Source organism: Tigriopus californicus, chromosome 1, assembly GCF_007210705.1.
Source record: "Tigriopus californicus strain San Diego chromosome 1, Tcal_SD_v2.1, whole genome shotgun sequence".
NCBI classification, from domain to species: Eukaryota; Metazoa; Arthropoda; class Copepoda; order Harpacticoida; family Harpacticidae; genus Tigriopus; species Tigriopus californicus.
Window position 1 is genome coordinate 1253498 of NC_081440.1, and position 15399 is coordinate 1268896.

Sequence of the window (15399 nt, forward strand, 5' to 3'; positions counted from 1 at the left end):
CCAGGAGGCCAAGGAGTTGGACCAGTTGGACCAGGGCTGAGGCTGCCAGGCGAGAGCAGGCAAGAGTCGTCAGCCAGGCAGCCACAGCGGGTGGATTGAGTGGTGTTGACGATCGATTCATCCGCTTTGAAAGCAAAAAGACGAAACTTGTTGGCTCGAATTTGGCGTCCAAATCTCGATCCCCATGAGACGTGAGTGTGTTCCCTGGATGGTGTAGCGTGGGATCGCTCGGAAGCCACCCTTGAGTCGGCGGCCATGTCCGCGATGGCCCCGATATCCGCGGATTTCGTGACCGGACCGCCCGCCGCTAACACGCCCGCCACGCCCCATAGTACCGCTGCCGGACGGTCGGGCGGGGCTCAGACTCACCGAGCGGCCGGGGCCCGAGAGATGCCCGCTAAAGCCGGTCCGTTGGGTCCGCCCAAGCACCGCCGGCGATTGCAGATCTTGGCCAAACGAAAAGCCCGCCTCAAACGGGTCAGTCAGACGTATACGGATGCTATGGGCGAGCTGTACTTCCTGCAGGCCAACAATCAGGCCGTGGTCGAGTATCCGCAGTTCAAGAAGAAGCCCAATCCCCAGTTTCTGAATTTCCTCAAGTCCAATCACGCTCCACCTTCGATTATGAAAGAGGTGCGGGCGGCCGTGGGATTGCCGGCGGCTATTTCGCTCTCGGCTGCCATTTCATCCTGTGCGTCACCCGCGCCTCCGTCTCCGGCTAGTGGTGGCCTCAATTCACCGGGGGCTAACGCTCATCCGGCCCTTGGGTCGGCTCGTAGTACGTTAGGCTCAGCCAGTCCGGCTACGCCCGTGCTAGCGGCTGCCGCGGCCGCCGCTCAAAATCAGGCTGCCGGTCAGCCTGCTCGATCGAACGCGTGCTTGACCTCCTCAAATTCGACCCCGCTCAACAGTCCGTGTCCACGATCCTTGTCGGGTTTGGCTCAAATGCCAGCCAGCTTGAGCAGCAGTAGTGGGAGTAGTGCGAGTGGGTCTTGGCCCAAGTCGGCTTCCACGTTGGCTGGATCGCCACGCCCGAGCCTCGAGACTGCCGTCAGTCCCCGAACACCGACCTTGACGCCTGTGCCATCCTATCCCAAAACGGAGATTTTCATGCAGGAGAACCATGTGTTGCAGAGGGTGCGCGATTTGGTCAAGGATGGCCTTTGGTCGCCCCGACGGTTCCCTAAAGTGTGTGAACGGCCCCGACCTCGGAGTCAATGGGACTTGCTGTTACAAGAAATGCAGTGGCTAGCCGTGGATTTTCACCAAGAACGGCTGTGGAAAAAAGCCGCGGCCAAACTCATCGCTGAGAGTGCGGTTGAATTTGTGCGAACTTGGCCAGAGCGGCGGGCTCAAGCTCAGGCTCGACGGCAACGAGCGCTAAAACAGAAAGCCGCTTTTGTGGCCGGTCAGATTGGGTTGTTTTGGGATTCAGTGGCTGCGTTCAAATCCAACTTGGACTCGTATCAGAGTAGTCCACGGATGGTCGAGGTAGTCAGTCACGTGAATGGCGTGTTGGACTATTCAAGTGAGGAAGATGTGCCCGCTGACGATGAGTCTACCATCAGTGAACAGGAGCAGCATGAACACTCCGCCGAGAGTGCCAGTGTCGAGGATGAAGTGGATGTCCTTATGGCCGACATGGTCAAGCCCTTGATCGAAGTCTTACCCGAAGACTATTATAGTGCTACCGACTCGGCCGAGATCTCGAAGCCATATCCGACTACCACCCCTACCGCCACCACGCCAGATTCATTCAGTTCAGACACGGAGAAGGAAGTGGCCTCGAGTGATGACGACGAGAGTGAATTAGACTCAAACGAGGACACTAGTGAATTTTCCGTGGGCTTTTATCGAGAGCTCCTCGAGTTAGATACCCAAGTTGAGGAAAAGATCGTATCTGTGCGCTTGTTTCATGACCAAAGGACGTTGTACGACAATTTTCTCGCCTCGCCCACGAATCAAATGAGCATGAACACGGGCGACTTTCGCGATATCGCTCACATTCTCACTCATTTAAGACAGATCTGCAACCATCCTCGGCTTTGCTCCACTCGCAGTAGACCGGGCAATCGCAGTTTTCAAGAGCCTGAATTGGCCCGCGATCTCAATGGAGCGATGTCGTTCCCACGAATCGGCGACCGATATTCTCACCATCGCTTAGTGACCTCGGCCTTGGATTTCGATCCGTTCCGACACATTGACTTGAATTCTTACAATCTTATATTTCTGACCCACGAGTCCTCTTTAACGGCCATCTCATCTGATCGCATACGCAAGTTCTGTGCCCCCAAAAAGCTCATTGAGGAACTCCCCGAGAGATGCCCCGAGCCCCCTCCAGCGTGTCCGATAGGTCGCTTGAACCTCGAGATTCAGCAGAACCCCCTCTCCACCGGATCCGGTCCACGTAACCTGTCCCGATCATTTTCGCTCACCAGTACTCCCACTAAGGATAGCACACCGTCGATAGTGAATGCCTCAGGCTCGACCAAGACATCGCGTGCCTTTCACGCCGAGTCGCTAGGGATCATTGCGAGATTCAACGAACGCCGATGCAAAGGCATGCCATTGTATGGTTCGGATCTGATCAGTGCCCTCACAATCGTGGACTCGGTGCGTCCGATTCGTTGTCACTCGGGCCAGAAAACGAGACGCGGCATGGGCTACGTGAATTGTTTGAACCCCATTCAAGACACTCCAGTGAACAACGCCCAGCGTCGGCATCGGAAAAGTGGAGGGACGAGTGATGTCGATTTCAAGTACAAAACCCAGACGTTAACTGACATTTGTCGCTTCATTCAGACCAGTTCCAATAATACTCATCATAACTTAGCTTCGTTGTCTTCAGATTCATATACACCCCGTTTATCTTCGTGCATTCCATTGGCAGCGTCCTCGTCTTCGTCGTCGTCGGTCACCAGGGTTGTCGTGTCCCTCGTGCCTTCGTACAGTTCCACCCTGACCAAGATCGAGAATCGAGTGCTTCCGGAGCTCGGTCAACTCGCCAGCAAGTATTCGCTTCCTCTTAACAACAACAACACTACTACTACCAATAATAACAACCGCAACTACAACAACGTACCTTCAAACGCCTGTGCATCCTCATCGTACAGTTCACAAAGACGATCTTGGGCTCGCCTCGATCGACAGACCTCTGCCAAACTCGATCGGACCGACCGTCTGTTGCAAGAGATCCGGGCTCGTCGCGAGAAAGTGGTTTTGTTCTGCGAGATGGAGGACATGCTCCATTTGCTTCGGGATTACCTCAACTCCATTCAGTTCCCGTTCGTGTTCTTGGACTCGAAGGCCAACAAGGCTACCCGACTGAGGCAGTTGTCCAGGTTTGCCAAGCGAGATGATCTTGTTTGCATTCTGGCTAGTGCCAAGGCAAGTTCCAATGGACTGGCCTCACTGCTCAATAACATCTCCAATGTCATCTTCTACGATCCCTCACCCTGTTTTGCGCCTAAAGAGGCCAGTCGATGGTGTCGAATCTTGAGGCGATCTTCTCGTAAGACCCTCACCGTTTACCGATTAATGTGCGAGGGCACCCTGGAAAATAACCTGATGAACAAGTCCCTCCAAGAAAGGCTTCTCATTGATTTGAGGAAAAATCCGGAGAACGGCGTGATCTGGAAGATCAAGAAGCAAACTCTCGATGACCTGTTCGCCATCAATGGTGACAATGGAATCTGTGGCGGAAGTGGCAATAACACTCTTTGTCAGATGGCTCCCCATTATAAGGTAAGAACTTGGCCTTCATAGTTGTCTCTCGAATTGAGAGAAAGCATTTCATTTGAGTTGTCAATCTTGGGTGCTTGCAGATTTAGAAGTTATCTGTTAGTCTTCATATCCCCTTGGCTTGTTTTGACCAACTGAATTCTATATGAAAATGGTCTTACAAGTTCAAGGAAGGTGCAAGACAACAGTGCTAATTAGTTACGTGTAAATCCTTCAATTGCTATTGATTTCTAAAGCATTAGAGCATGCACTTTCAAAAATAGTTTTAAAAATCTACTTGGATATTGGAATTGGATCCCAACTGAGAAAGAACCAAAATGATGGAGTTTTTTTATTCGTCGGTTGTCGGGGCTCGAAATTTGCGCTCAGTAATTTTGTTCGACTCGGTGATACTAGTAACATCTGTTTCATGATATCCAGTCTCTCGTAAAAAACTCAGATTTAATCCACGGGAGTGTTTTTCTCTAAATTTAGAGCCTCACAACAAGCAAAAACCTTATTTGAACATACCTTTGGCGAATATGTTTTAGCTGATGATATTATTACGAGACAAGTGCTCGAGAAATATTGAAACCCAAAGACGTAATTTAATGCACATGGGTCCATTTCATAGGAAATTGGGTTCCTTATTTTGAGTATGACACTCGCCTCAAAGTATGGAAGCTCTACTTTTGAGGAACATACCTTTTAACTCGGAAGATCAAGGACGTACGTAAATGGAATATTTTGTAGCGCTTTATAAACATGAACTCGACTAGATAGATAACCTACCTCATTGACGTAGTTGGTAAAATAATAAGATTAGAAAGTTTTGAGTCTGATACTTCACATGTCAGTGTTTAAAAGAAATATACAAATTTGTAGTTCAGCATGGTATTTCAAATGTTCGTCAGTGGATTGCAAATATTCTCCTTACGGGAGCCAATACTTCCAATACAAAAAGTTGCAGTCAGGAAGTTGAAATAGAAATAGCTGTCGCTCACAAAAGTGTAAAAGGTCATATCAATAGTCTATTCCTTTCGAACCATCTATCTTCGTTGCACTCTTGCAATAGACAATATATTAACGTGCATTAAACGGCTGCCAAAGTATCGCAATTTAAAAAGCCCGGTTTTCAACACGATTATTGTCAATCGAATGCCCCACTTGACTATGCTAGTTAAATAGTAGTAGCAAAACAAGCTCTTTAAATTTGATTTCAGAGTGTACGCAAGAATAGAGATGTTTCTAATTAAGCATTTATTGATTGATGCATCCTCAATTTTTTTTTTTTGAGTGACTTTAAATACCTTTGAGCGGCGAATGATTTGTGGAGTGAATCAAAGAGGTCTGCAAACTCTAGCGAGCATGTTTGGTACATGCCATTTACATGCATTTCAAGCACCTGAAACAATTTCCACCAACATTTTGAGGAACCCAAAACTAGCATGCATTGGATCTAATTTCAACTGGAAAGGTTCTTACAATGACTTCCTTACATTACAAATTATTTCATTCCAGCTTTTCAAGCCAGACTACGAAGAGTATGTACTGGATGAGGAGAATGCCATCTCTGAGTTGAATGCCATGGACCAGGAGGACCACGAGAATGACGCCGATGGTTCCAAAGAGGCCAATCTCGTGCCTCTAAATTGGCTGTGGACAAACGGAGAAGACGAGGATGGCAATCCTTTGATGAAACCTATCAGCTCGAGAACCACCAAGAGCCAGCAGGCGTTATCCAACGGTCTCGATGCGGCCGAGGAGGAACTCACTCCCTTGCAAAAGTATGATCAGTGGATCATTCTTTCCTTTACATTTGACATGGTTCTCATTGTTTGAATTATAAACTTGATCTAGGTATGGACAAAAGCAATTGGACGAGTGGCCCCTTTCACCTCTGAACGTGCTCCGCATCAAAGAGGAGCTAGAACTCGAATCCGAAAAATTTGCTTGGGAGCGCCAATTCCAGAGCACATTATCCGACCTGGAACGGGAACTCCAATACTTGGACCAACTCCCACCCTTGACCTACTCTTCCGAAGATGCCTCCCGATCTTGGCATGGTCGAGACGGTCAACCGATGCCGCTGTGGACGGCTCCAGCTCCCTCATCAGTTATGTCAGAACCCGATTTGATCGAGCAATACCTCACGTTCTGGTATAAGAGTGATCTCATGCCCGAGAGTGACCTTCCCCCTGTGCACATCAAGAAGGAGCCCGTTAACAGCCTCAAGAGGACCGCGAGCGAGGCTGGTCTGGTGCCAAGTGTTCCCACTGGGAATGGCATTAGTGGTCCGTCCACACCTGTCGATATTCTAAGCTCGAGTAGTTATGAGGTTAAGCCCAAAGTACGCAAGGATGATGGGGTTTTGTCGGCGCCGAGGTCGTTGTTCGATCGGCCAGCCTCACTTCAAAACAAGATACGAAGGGACAAGATGCAGAGTACGTTCAAACGTCCCATCCAAAGTGGTACGAATCCACCCGCTTCCCTTGCGGGATTGCGACATCCCTTGCCTCGACCTCAAGTGGAAGCCGAGAATGCTCCCGAATGGCTCATCCAAGAAGATTGGGCCTTACTCTATGGCGTACGCGAGGTCCTCGATTTGCCTCTCAACCTGCAAACGCCCTCCCCGGCTCACACTCCGAATTGGGATATGGTCTCAGACATTGTGAACGGGGTCTCTAGAGTCTATCGAGGTCCGAAGCAATGTCGCCAGCGCTATGAGAGCATCATCATTCCGCGGGAGGAAGGCCGGATTTCTTATGACGTGGCTTCGACCACACCTCCTACTGTCACACCCACGCCGGGAATAGTCACTCCTCCGCTCAAGCAGCCGAACATTAAGAACAAGAAGACCATCAAGGGTCAGTTGAAAGGTGTGGGCGCCTCATCGCCGTTAAAATCTGGCCGCGCCATCAAGACCTCCCAACGCTACAATCAGGATAACAATGTAACGTGGTCCAATCTGTACTCGACGAGGTTTGAGCAAATCAAGGCCGTGGCCAACAAACGGACACCCACCACGAAGCCGTTGATAGTCACTTCTCTGCAAAAGAACTCGAAACACGCTGCAGTGTTAGCCGAATCCGGGATCTCTTATGAAAGTCCACTGAACCCCATTAGAGTGGCTGCCAATCGGGCGGATCGTATACAAAAGGATAAACAGCAAACCCAGGACCGAGCTTTGGCACAACAACGAGCTGCGGCGGCTCAAAGTGCGGCCAATGCGGTGCAACAAGCTGTGGCCGCTCAGAGTACGGTGAACCGTGTTGCTGTGGCCTCGGTTCCTGCCGTAGCCATCGCGCCTACTGTGCAAACAACACACATGGTGAGTTCCACTCAAGTCCAGCAACAACAACAACAACAGCAACAACAGCAGCAACAGCAACAACAACAACAAATTCAATCCATTCAAGCCCCAGCCCAAGCTGTTGTTGTCGGCATCAGTCAGGCCAATATGCCCAATAACGTTGTCGGGTCCATTCCATCCACTATTAGTCGACTGCAGGCACATCAACAGCTGGGCCATCAACAACCGGTGAATGTGGGAACGGTTCAGGAGATTGCTGCTCGTGTGTCTCAACAGAACCCGGCAGTGATCCCTTCTACCTCGATGATTGTGACCAGTCAGCATTCAGCCGTGGTCTCGGTGGCTGGATTAACAGCCGGTCAAATCCAAATGGGTCAGAAAACTGTCCACCAAGTGATTGGAGGAGGGAATATCCAACGTGTGATTCAAGGCCCCAACAACAAGCCTCTGCAGCAACAGCAGATCAATCTGATCAACAAGCAAAATGCCGAACGGATAGCACGACAAGCTCAAGTTCAACAAGTCCAGCAGCATCATCATCATCATCATCAGCAGCAGAATCGATTGCCTGGGCTTCAGACAGGCACGCCCACAGTTCTAGGTGCCACCACCAGCACCGGTCAAAAGGTGTCGGTGGCTGTTACACCCGGTGGAAATCTAACAACGGTTTCTTGTGCTTCATTAGGTGGTAACCTGAATGCTGTGACCGTGGTAACTCAAGCGGCTGGGAAAGGTGGTCACTTTATACGTCAAGTCCAGGGTAAGGCCGGAAACATCCAACTGAATAGTGATGACACGAAACTGTTTTATGCCAAAAGCCAAGCCCGTGGGAACGGCAAGACGCACCAACTCACTTCCATTCAGGTACCAGCTGGTCAAAGCAACAACATCACCGCTCAACTGTTGTCCCAAGGGATTCAGATTCATCCGTCAGCCACTGGAGGGGGCCCGCAAGTGGCCACCCTAGTGAAGACCTTGGCGGGAGGGAATACGGTGGCCGTGTCTCAAGCTGGAGTTGGGGGTCAAGGCGGAGTGGGTGGGCAACCCAATAGCATAACGATTCCCGTGGCCAATATGAATCCGGCCATTGTTAAAACCGCACTTCGGGGTGGCCAAGTGGCGAACCAGCAGCAAATGCAGATCATCCAACGTCAGATTTTTCCGCAAAGACCCACGGGTAAAAGTGGAGTAGGCCCTGGGGCGCTAGGTCCCCAACAGAAAGTGGTTTTGAGCCAAGTGGGTGGTGGGAAAGGCGTTCCGGCTCAGTTGATTGTCTCATCCGGTGGTGCGGGACAGAAAGCACAAAGTGTGACTGTGCAGCAGATCCAACAGATCAAGTCCCAACAAGCTGCCGGTCAACTTCAACAGATCAACACCACGCAAGGCATGATTCCCCAAGCAGTCTTGGCCAAAGCCACAGCTGGACTGGCCAATTCCCAAGGGGGTCAGCAAACCGTACAAGCCCGAGTGATCCCTGTGTCCAACGCAGGTGGGCGTGGCCAGCAGATCCAAGTGGTGGCCGGCACTCCTACCTCGTCTTCTCCCGCTGTTGTGGCGGCCCTAACCAACATATCGCGGCCTATGGCCGTGAGCTCGGCCGGGGTTCGAACCGTAACCGCCGCTCCTAATGTGACGATTGATGCCTCGGGTCTACCCATGACCTCGTCACAGTTGGCCAATGCTCTGGCCTCGGGTTCGAATATCCGGGTGGCAGTCACCTCGAATCAACAACCTCAGCAATTCAACTTCAACCACGCTACCTATGGTGGTCAACCAGTGTCCGTGGCTGTTCGAGGCACGCCTACCATTGTTTCTCAAGTGGGTCAGACTCAGAAACTGCATGTGGTCACCACTTCGAGCATGACTGGACATCTCACGCAGAACGTGATTGTGTCGTCGGCAGGCGGACAAATCCAAGCCAATTCACTCGCTCCCGCTTCTTCAGCCGCCAATAACGCCAAGTAGTAGAGTTAAATAATTGATCAAAAATTTCAGCTTACCCCGATCGTTAATTCGTTGCCTGATATTGAAATCGTTCTTCGAATTATTGGTAGAAAAAAAAATCTGCTCTCCTCGGACTCTATTGCCCTTTCCCCCATTTTCTGACCTTTTATTTGAACACATTTCAAGTTCTGAGAAAGAGAGACAAATAAGTAAAAAAAAAAAAGAAATCGTCATTATTACTGTTTGCCAATGTGTTTCAAAAATAAACCAAAACCTCCCAAAAACATACACCCAGTTTTGTACTACTACCCAATTGTCATGAGGGACCGGCAAATAAATTGCGACGATCCTTTGCTATGTTTGCAAACATGAACTTTATTATTTCGATTCATCTGAGTTCTGTTCATCATCATTCAATATTATTCCTCACAATAATGAACTGGCAGTGACTAGCGCTTGTATCATTTTGCTCATTCAAGTTGAGAGCATCAATATTGAACTTCTTGCATTTTTTAAAATCACCCGTGTTCAGTAGTTGTTTTCATTTCAAAACTCAATCCATGCCTTATCAATCAATTCATCTATTTCGTTCGCTCATTTCAAAATCCAATTTAATCCTCCTTTTTCAATCCCTCGTTTTGAAGGGGCTCGAACCGCGAAACCGCGACCTTTTGTCTGCCTTTGTGCCACACTTTTCTTCCATGAATAGCATAGAAATTTGAAGTTCAAACGTAACCCCAATAACAAAATGTACTTATTAGGTCCAATCTTTCCTATTCATTTGCCCCATGCAATTTGACATTAGAAGACGCTTGCTTTCTTTCTACCCTCTCTCGAAAAGAAAATGAACCGAACTTTAGTTTGAGCCCAAGAATCAACAGACTTTTTTCATCATTATAAGTTCATGTGATATTACACTTTAGTTTTTGTACAAACAGACAAAAGCTTGCTAGCATTGTCTGTATTCTGAACTGAAGTGCAGGAACAACAAAAACAACCAATCGCCACAGAAAAACTAAGAAAAACAATAAAAACATGCAAAAAACGTTTCTCATGCATTCGAGTTTCCATCTCTCCTTCCCCATGGGTTAATGGCATGAGAAGTTCTCTAAAGTTCACGATATTAAGTTGAGAAAGAAGAGATATCGCTTCGGGCTCAATGCAATTGTGGGGATGTGGCCTTTTCTACCGTCTCAGCAGCCTTCACTCCGTCATCCTCGGCCACGTTTCCATTCCAGGGAGTGGCGAATGTTGTTCACAGGTGGGAATTGCTTAGTACAGACGCATAGGAGTAGAAGTACAATCATTTTGGAAGAATCTTGGCCAGGATCCAACAAATAATCCAAGAAGGGGGCTCCGTCACTTAGTTTCTACGGCTTCAGCGCACCCCACCAAGTGCGTCGCGGACGAGAAGGGCAGACAAGTGACTCATGCCTAGTTAAAGGAAGGCTCAAGTAATGGGATCGTTGGTTACATTCAACGTGAAAACAAAGTAGTTTTCTAAAAAGGAACTTTATATTTTTTTTCTCCAAATTTAGTTATGGTTGGGGGGCAATTTTGAAGGAGAGTCTGAAACCCACACACACACACACACTAAAGACTGCCATTCATTAAGCCTTAATTTCATACCTTTAATATTGACTTTTCAAACTTTGGAGTTGGAAGGTTGACTAACGGCTCGCAAAACCTCTATTGTCTGATCTTTTTCTCAACGTAGTCGAGGCAATCCTGCCACCTGGTGACCAGAATTGACCTCAATGCCAGCTGTTTGTAATGATTTGGTTTTGGGTGAGCAGATTTTGAAGCTCACAACCCTCAGAACGGACATTGCCCCTCCTTTTCAAGACATTTCAGTGTCATCAAACTAGTTTTACTCCTACTGAAAGTTATCAACTATTCTACTACTATTAAAAGGAAGTTTTTCATCTGCCAAACTTGTTCAAAGAGTGAATGAGACACACATGAGGACAGAAATCTTCATGTCACGAAGAACATGCCATGATGCTTTGACATTAATTTGCTAGATTGGAATATCAAAAACTTTGGAATCGACCCTGTACAAAAACAGAAAGTGGATGACAAGCAATCTCATAGTTAGGCAACACATCCAACACCAATGGCCAATGGGGCCATTGGGGTTGTTGGGGCTGTCAACTGCTCTTTGAAATAACTCTGGCTCTCCATGCAAGTAACTACAAAGAAGTGCCATCCAACAAACCGCATGGTGCATCATGCACACACTTGTGCATTGATTTTTGTTCTGAAAGGCAGGCAAGACAATTGATTCAACCTTTGCTCTGCTGGCAAAAATAATGTATGGAAAGAAAGAAGAACCAATTTGCAATTGCTCTTTCCAGCCAAATCTCTGGACAGCCTGAGAGCATGGCGTTAATATGGACGTGATTGCAAAGAAGCGGCCAGAAACCCTTTGAACCTTCCAGTCTTTGTCCCCCAAGGACTGGTTATGCAGCAAATGCTGGATTATGCCACAACCTTCTCAAGATGTTGACAGCAAACAAAAGCAAAAAATTATTATCTCCTAAATTGTTCACTTTATTCCAAAGCAGCGCTTCATACAACCACAAAATCTTGTTTAATAGATGAACTTGGCCAAATTTGAGCCAAAAATGAACTATATAATATACAATGAATAAAATTTGAATTTTCTGCCTGATACAAACCACTTTACAAGTAAATAATATAGAGTGACCTGCCTGTAATTGGAGAGATCTATCTTTCTTATTTTAATTTGAAAAGTGGCTTGGAGTTGGTACAACCAAGAGCAAGCCGATTTGGAGGGAAGCTTTTTCACATTCTCTATTTCTTTAAGTTTGTGATTATGCATCAAGTACATTGTGCCTTAGTTGGCAAACATACCAAAAGGACATTAATCTGAAATAAGGAAAGCTCTTGTCAACATTGAATTTCGCTTTATCTAGTGTAAAAAGGGTGTTATCATTTTGGATTAGATCCAGAATGATTCATTTAAGAAAGTATCAGTGTCATGGCCAATTTGACTTAGAAAAAACGTGATTCCTTTTTTATACAGTGAAGCACACTCCACGTTGACTGATACCAGTAAGTGATTACCATTGAACAAGATGGATATTGGATATATCAGACAATCCCTGAATTGGAAAAAATATGTCTGATCAGGCATTCCACCTATTTCCTCTGCTAGAATCATTTTTCTGGTTTTACTTTTGATCCTTGCTTTTGATCCACATCACTAAAGCATGTTTCTCACCACTCAAAATAAAGAAAGTCAAAGATCACAAAATCGCCTGTTTTTGGATAACTTGTTAATTTGAAAGATTTCTTGTTGAGGGTGTTTATCCTCAATTTTCTTCATTTTGACCTTGCTCACTATCAATGGGGCAATCACTCTTCACAAGATCCATCCAAATTGTTGACTGAGTGAAGGTCAAATTAGGTCAAATCAGAACAAAGATCAAAACATAAGTGAGTGTATGATGAGCCATGCAGATTGTAGCATGGCGCTTTTTGGTAGCTGCTTGCTTGGAGAGCCACAGTTGATTCAAAAGGCAGGCGACGGCCCCAAGAGCCCCGGTGATGGTGAAGTGTTGCCTTACAATTGCATTGACTGTCATCCACCTTTCATTTTTATGGAGCATCAATCCCATAGTGTTGGATATGCTCTTCTGGAGAATCAATGTCTTAGCATCCCAGTATGTTCAACATCACTTGGTGTATCCATCCTCTTGGGTTTCATTCACCCTGTCAACAAGTTTGGCATCAACTGAGTTTCTTGGAAAAGCTGACATAATTTGTAGATGAAAAACTTCCTTTCAATAGGAGCACAACTAGTTTGATGAAATGTCTTGAAAACGAGGGGCAATGTCCATTCTGACAGTTGCGAGCTTCAAAATTGGCCCACCCAAAACCAAATCATAACAAACAGCTGACGTTGAGGTCAATTCTGGTCGCCAGGTGGCAGGATTACCTTGACTACATATGGGGACATTTAGGTAAGCTCTGGCAGGTTTGTTTGTTTGCTGGTACCAGTGATGCAATTTTGGGGCTTCAAACACGTTTTTGAGAAGCTGACCCGTCATTCACATTGCTTTATGAGGAAAGGTCAGCTTTGATCAAGCTAGCTTGAAAAGCTAATTTTGCATCACTGCCATTGGCAGGCAAATTTGTTTGTTGGTACTGATGCTTGCCTAAATGTCCAAATAGTGGCTCTAGTGCATGCAATGTTTCATCTATATACTAATTCAAGGAAGGTTGCCCAAAAAGCCCTCTTCTTTGCTTGAACTACAGAAAAATGGTCCACATTGATAATAGGATCATTGTAACATCCAGATAGGACAATTATTGCTTTGCCAAAATGTTATTTTCTACTATATTTTTGAGCAAAAGAATTTTCCCTAAATGGGTGAATACAAATGGGTGAATGTACAAACCAACAGAAGAGAAAAAAAAATGTTGAGACCAGCCTTCAAGTCAACAACATCAAGGCAAAGATCATGCTTTTCCATAAGGACCAACCAATTTTATGAACAAGCAATATCAAAATTAAACATTAGTCCCATTGTAATCAAATCAACAATAGCTTGATAAATGACAGTTTCATATTTTCAATTCAACTAGAGACCTTCTTGTCAGAGTCAAGTGGGGTTGAGTTTGCGACATCAAATTCGACCAATTTGGTTGGCTTTTATTTCTATAATCATATAAAAAGTTCACAATCATTTACCTCTTTGAGGCCAAAACATGACCAAGAGTTGCAATAAACAAGAAATCAAATAATAGGGAGTAACTCAATCTTGGGCCTTTGATCTCTTATTTCAACATTCAATCCATTTTGTCTTACAATTAATGTAGTTAAGATTGATCTGAAAATCGCATTATATTGCTTTTCAATTTAGAAATATTGCTAGAGTTTTACTCCTCAAATGGCACAACCATTCATCTTATTTTGTTGAATCTTAGTCTCTGTGTTTTTGACCTTGGTTATTCAAGTCAGCATTGTGCTAGTTTGGGAAGGAATTAGAAAAAATCTATGACCTTCCTTCATAGACCTGGGCAACTTGAGTTTATTTGCAAAGTTTTTTTCAACTCCTTTTATTAGCAAAATTGTTTCAAAATCTTTCAATGAGGAAATTTTGTCACTTTTAAAACAAAGAAAACAAAATCGTTAAGTGATGAAGGATAGCTGCAGAACCGTGTTGTTAGACCATCCGCTCTTCAATTTGCGAATCCTGCTTCAATCCCAGGCTAGCCAAGTCTGAGCTTCTTTTTGGTATTTGATTACATGTGTTGTTGCTTTAGCAACTTTAATGGGCGAACCTGCGGTCATTCCCGAGGGTGAGGTAATAATTAATGTTGGCTGTAATCATTTAGAGTTACACCACACGCTGGTATTTTGCCATGAGGAGGATGTTGAATAAAAATGTTTCTTTTCCAAGTCTTGAGCCTTCCGTGTTTCGTCCAATCGACTTCAGATGTACAAGTCGAAGAGAAAATTTGGGGCTTTTCGTCCCCTTTCCACCTCTCGAGCTATCTTTGCTAATACACCTTCTATTACCTGAATGAAAGAGACACTGACAAGGTTAACAATGACGATTAGGATTTCTTCGTTTACGTAGCCAAGCTGCTTGGGCGTGATGTTCTGGCGTCGATAAACGCTCCTTCCTCAAGACAGGTTCCAACTCATTCTTCGACTTCAAAACTACAATTCTTCTGGAACTTGAGAATGACAAAATGAAATGTTGTCCAAGAAATCTTTGAGCAATGACTTTGAGTACGAAGAAGAATAAAAACGAGGAATATTGTCACGCAACAAACAAAATCCACATAACCCAAGTTCATCCATAATTTTAGCCCCTTGGAGAGTATCAGCCGGCACTTTGGAATGCCGAGATCCAATGAACTTTCCAGCATTGGACAGAGAAGTGCGAGAAAACTTTAGAGCCGGGCACGTCATCGAGCATATGATATCTGCATCCAGCTCTCTGAGTATGATTTCGATGATGATCCATTTACATTCGCCGTATTTAGCCACAGACTTGGACTGCTTAACAAATCCCCAATTTGGATCATTGTGATTCCTGTAAATCCAGTGCCAGATTAAAGGACATGTTCATTGTACAAATAAAGCAAGTCAGTCGTGATATGAAAGTAAGATATGGATCATTAAATGCAAAAGAAGTCCTTTTCCCCTTCTGAATATTGGGGATCGTGGAAACGCTCCTGAGATTTTACACCACCGAAAAAGATTCTCGGGTAGCAATGTATGGAAGGCCGCGGATCCTCCGATCTCTGATCGTCCATGCTCGGTCGGCTCTCTGGGCTTTGGCGGACTTCTGGCCTCTGGCCTCTGGGCTGACTGGCTATGTTTGTGAGTGAGTGAGTGTGGATCATGATGAATATTTGGGATCTGGAATGATTTCCAGATT

The 15399-nt window shown here is 45.9% G+C and overlaps 1 protein-coding gene across 1 annotated transcript; it reads left to right on the forward strand.

Annotated features, from left to right (window-relative positions):
• Window positions 1-61: 61 nt before the first annotated feature.
• Window positions 62-9334, forward strand: LOC131891583 (E1A-binding protein p400-like). Its single transcript, XM_059241235.1, has 3 exons — window positions 62-3744; window positions 5242-5507; window positions 5581-9334. Exons 1-3 carry the CDS (start codon window positions 256-258, stop codon window positions 8996-8998), a joined length of 7173 nt encoding a protein of 2390 aa, XP_059097218.1. The 5' UTR covers window positions 62-255; the 3' UTR covers window positions 8999-9334.
• Window positions 9335-15399: the final 6065 nt, after the last annotated feature.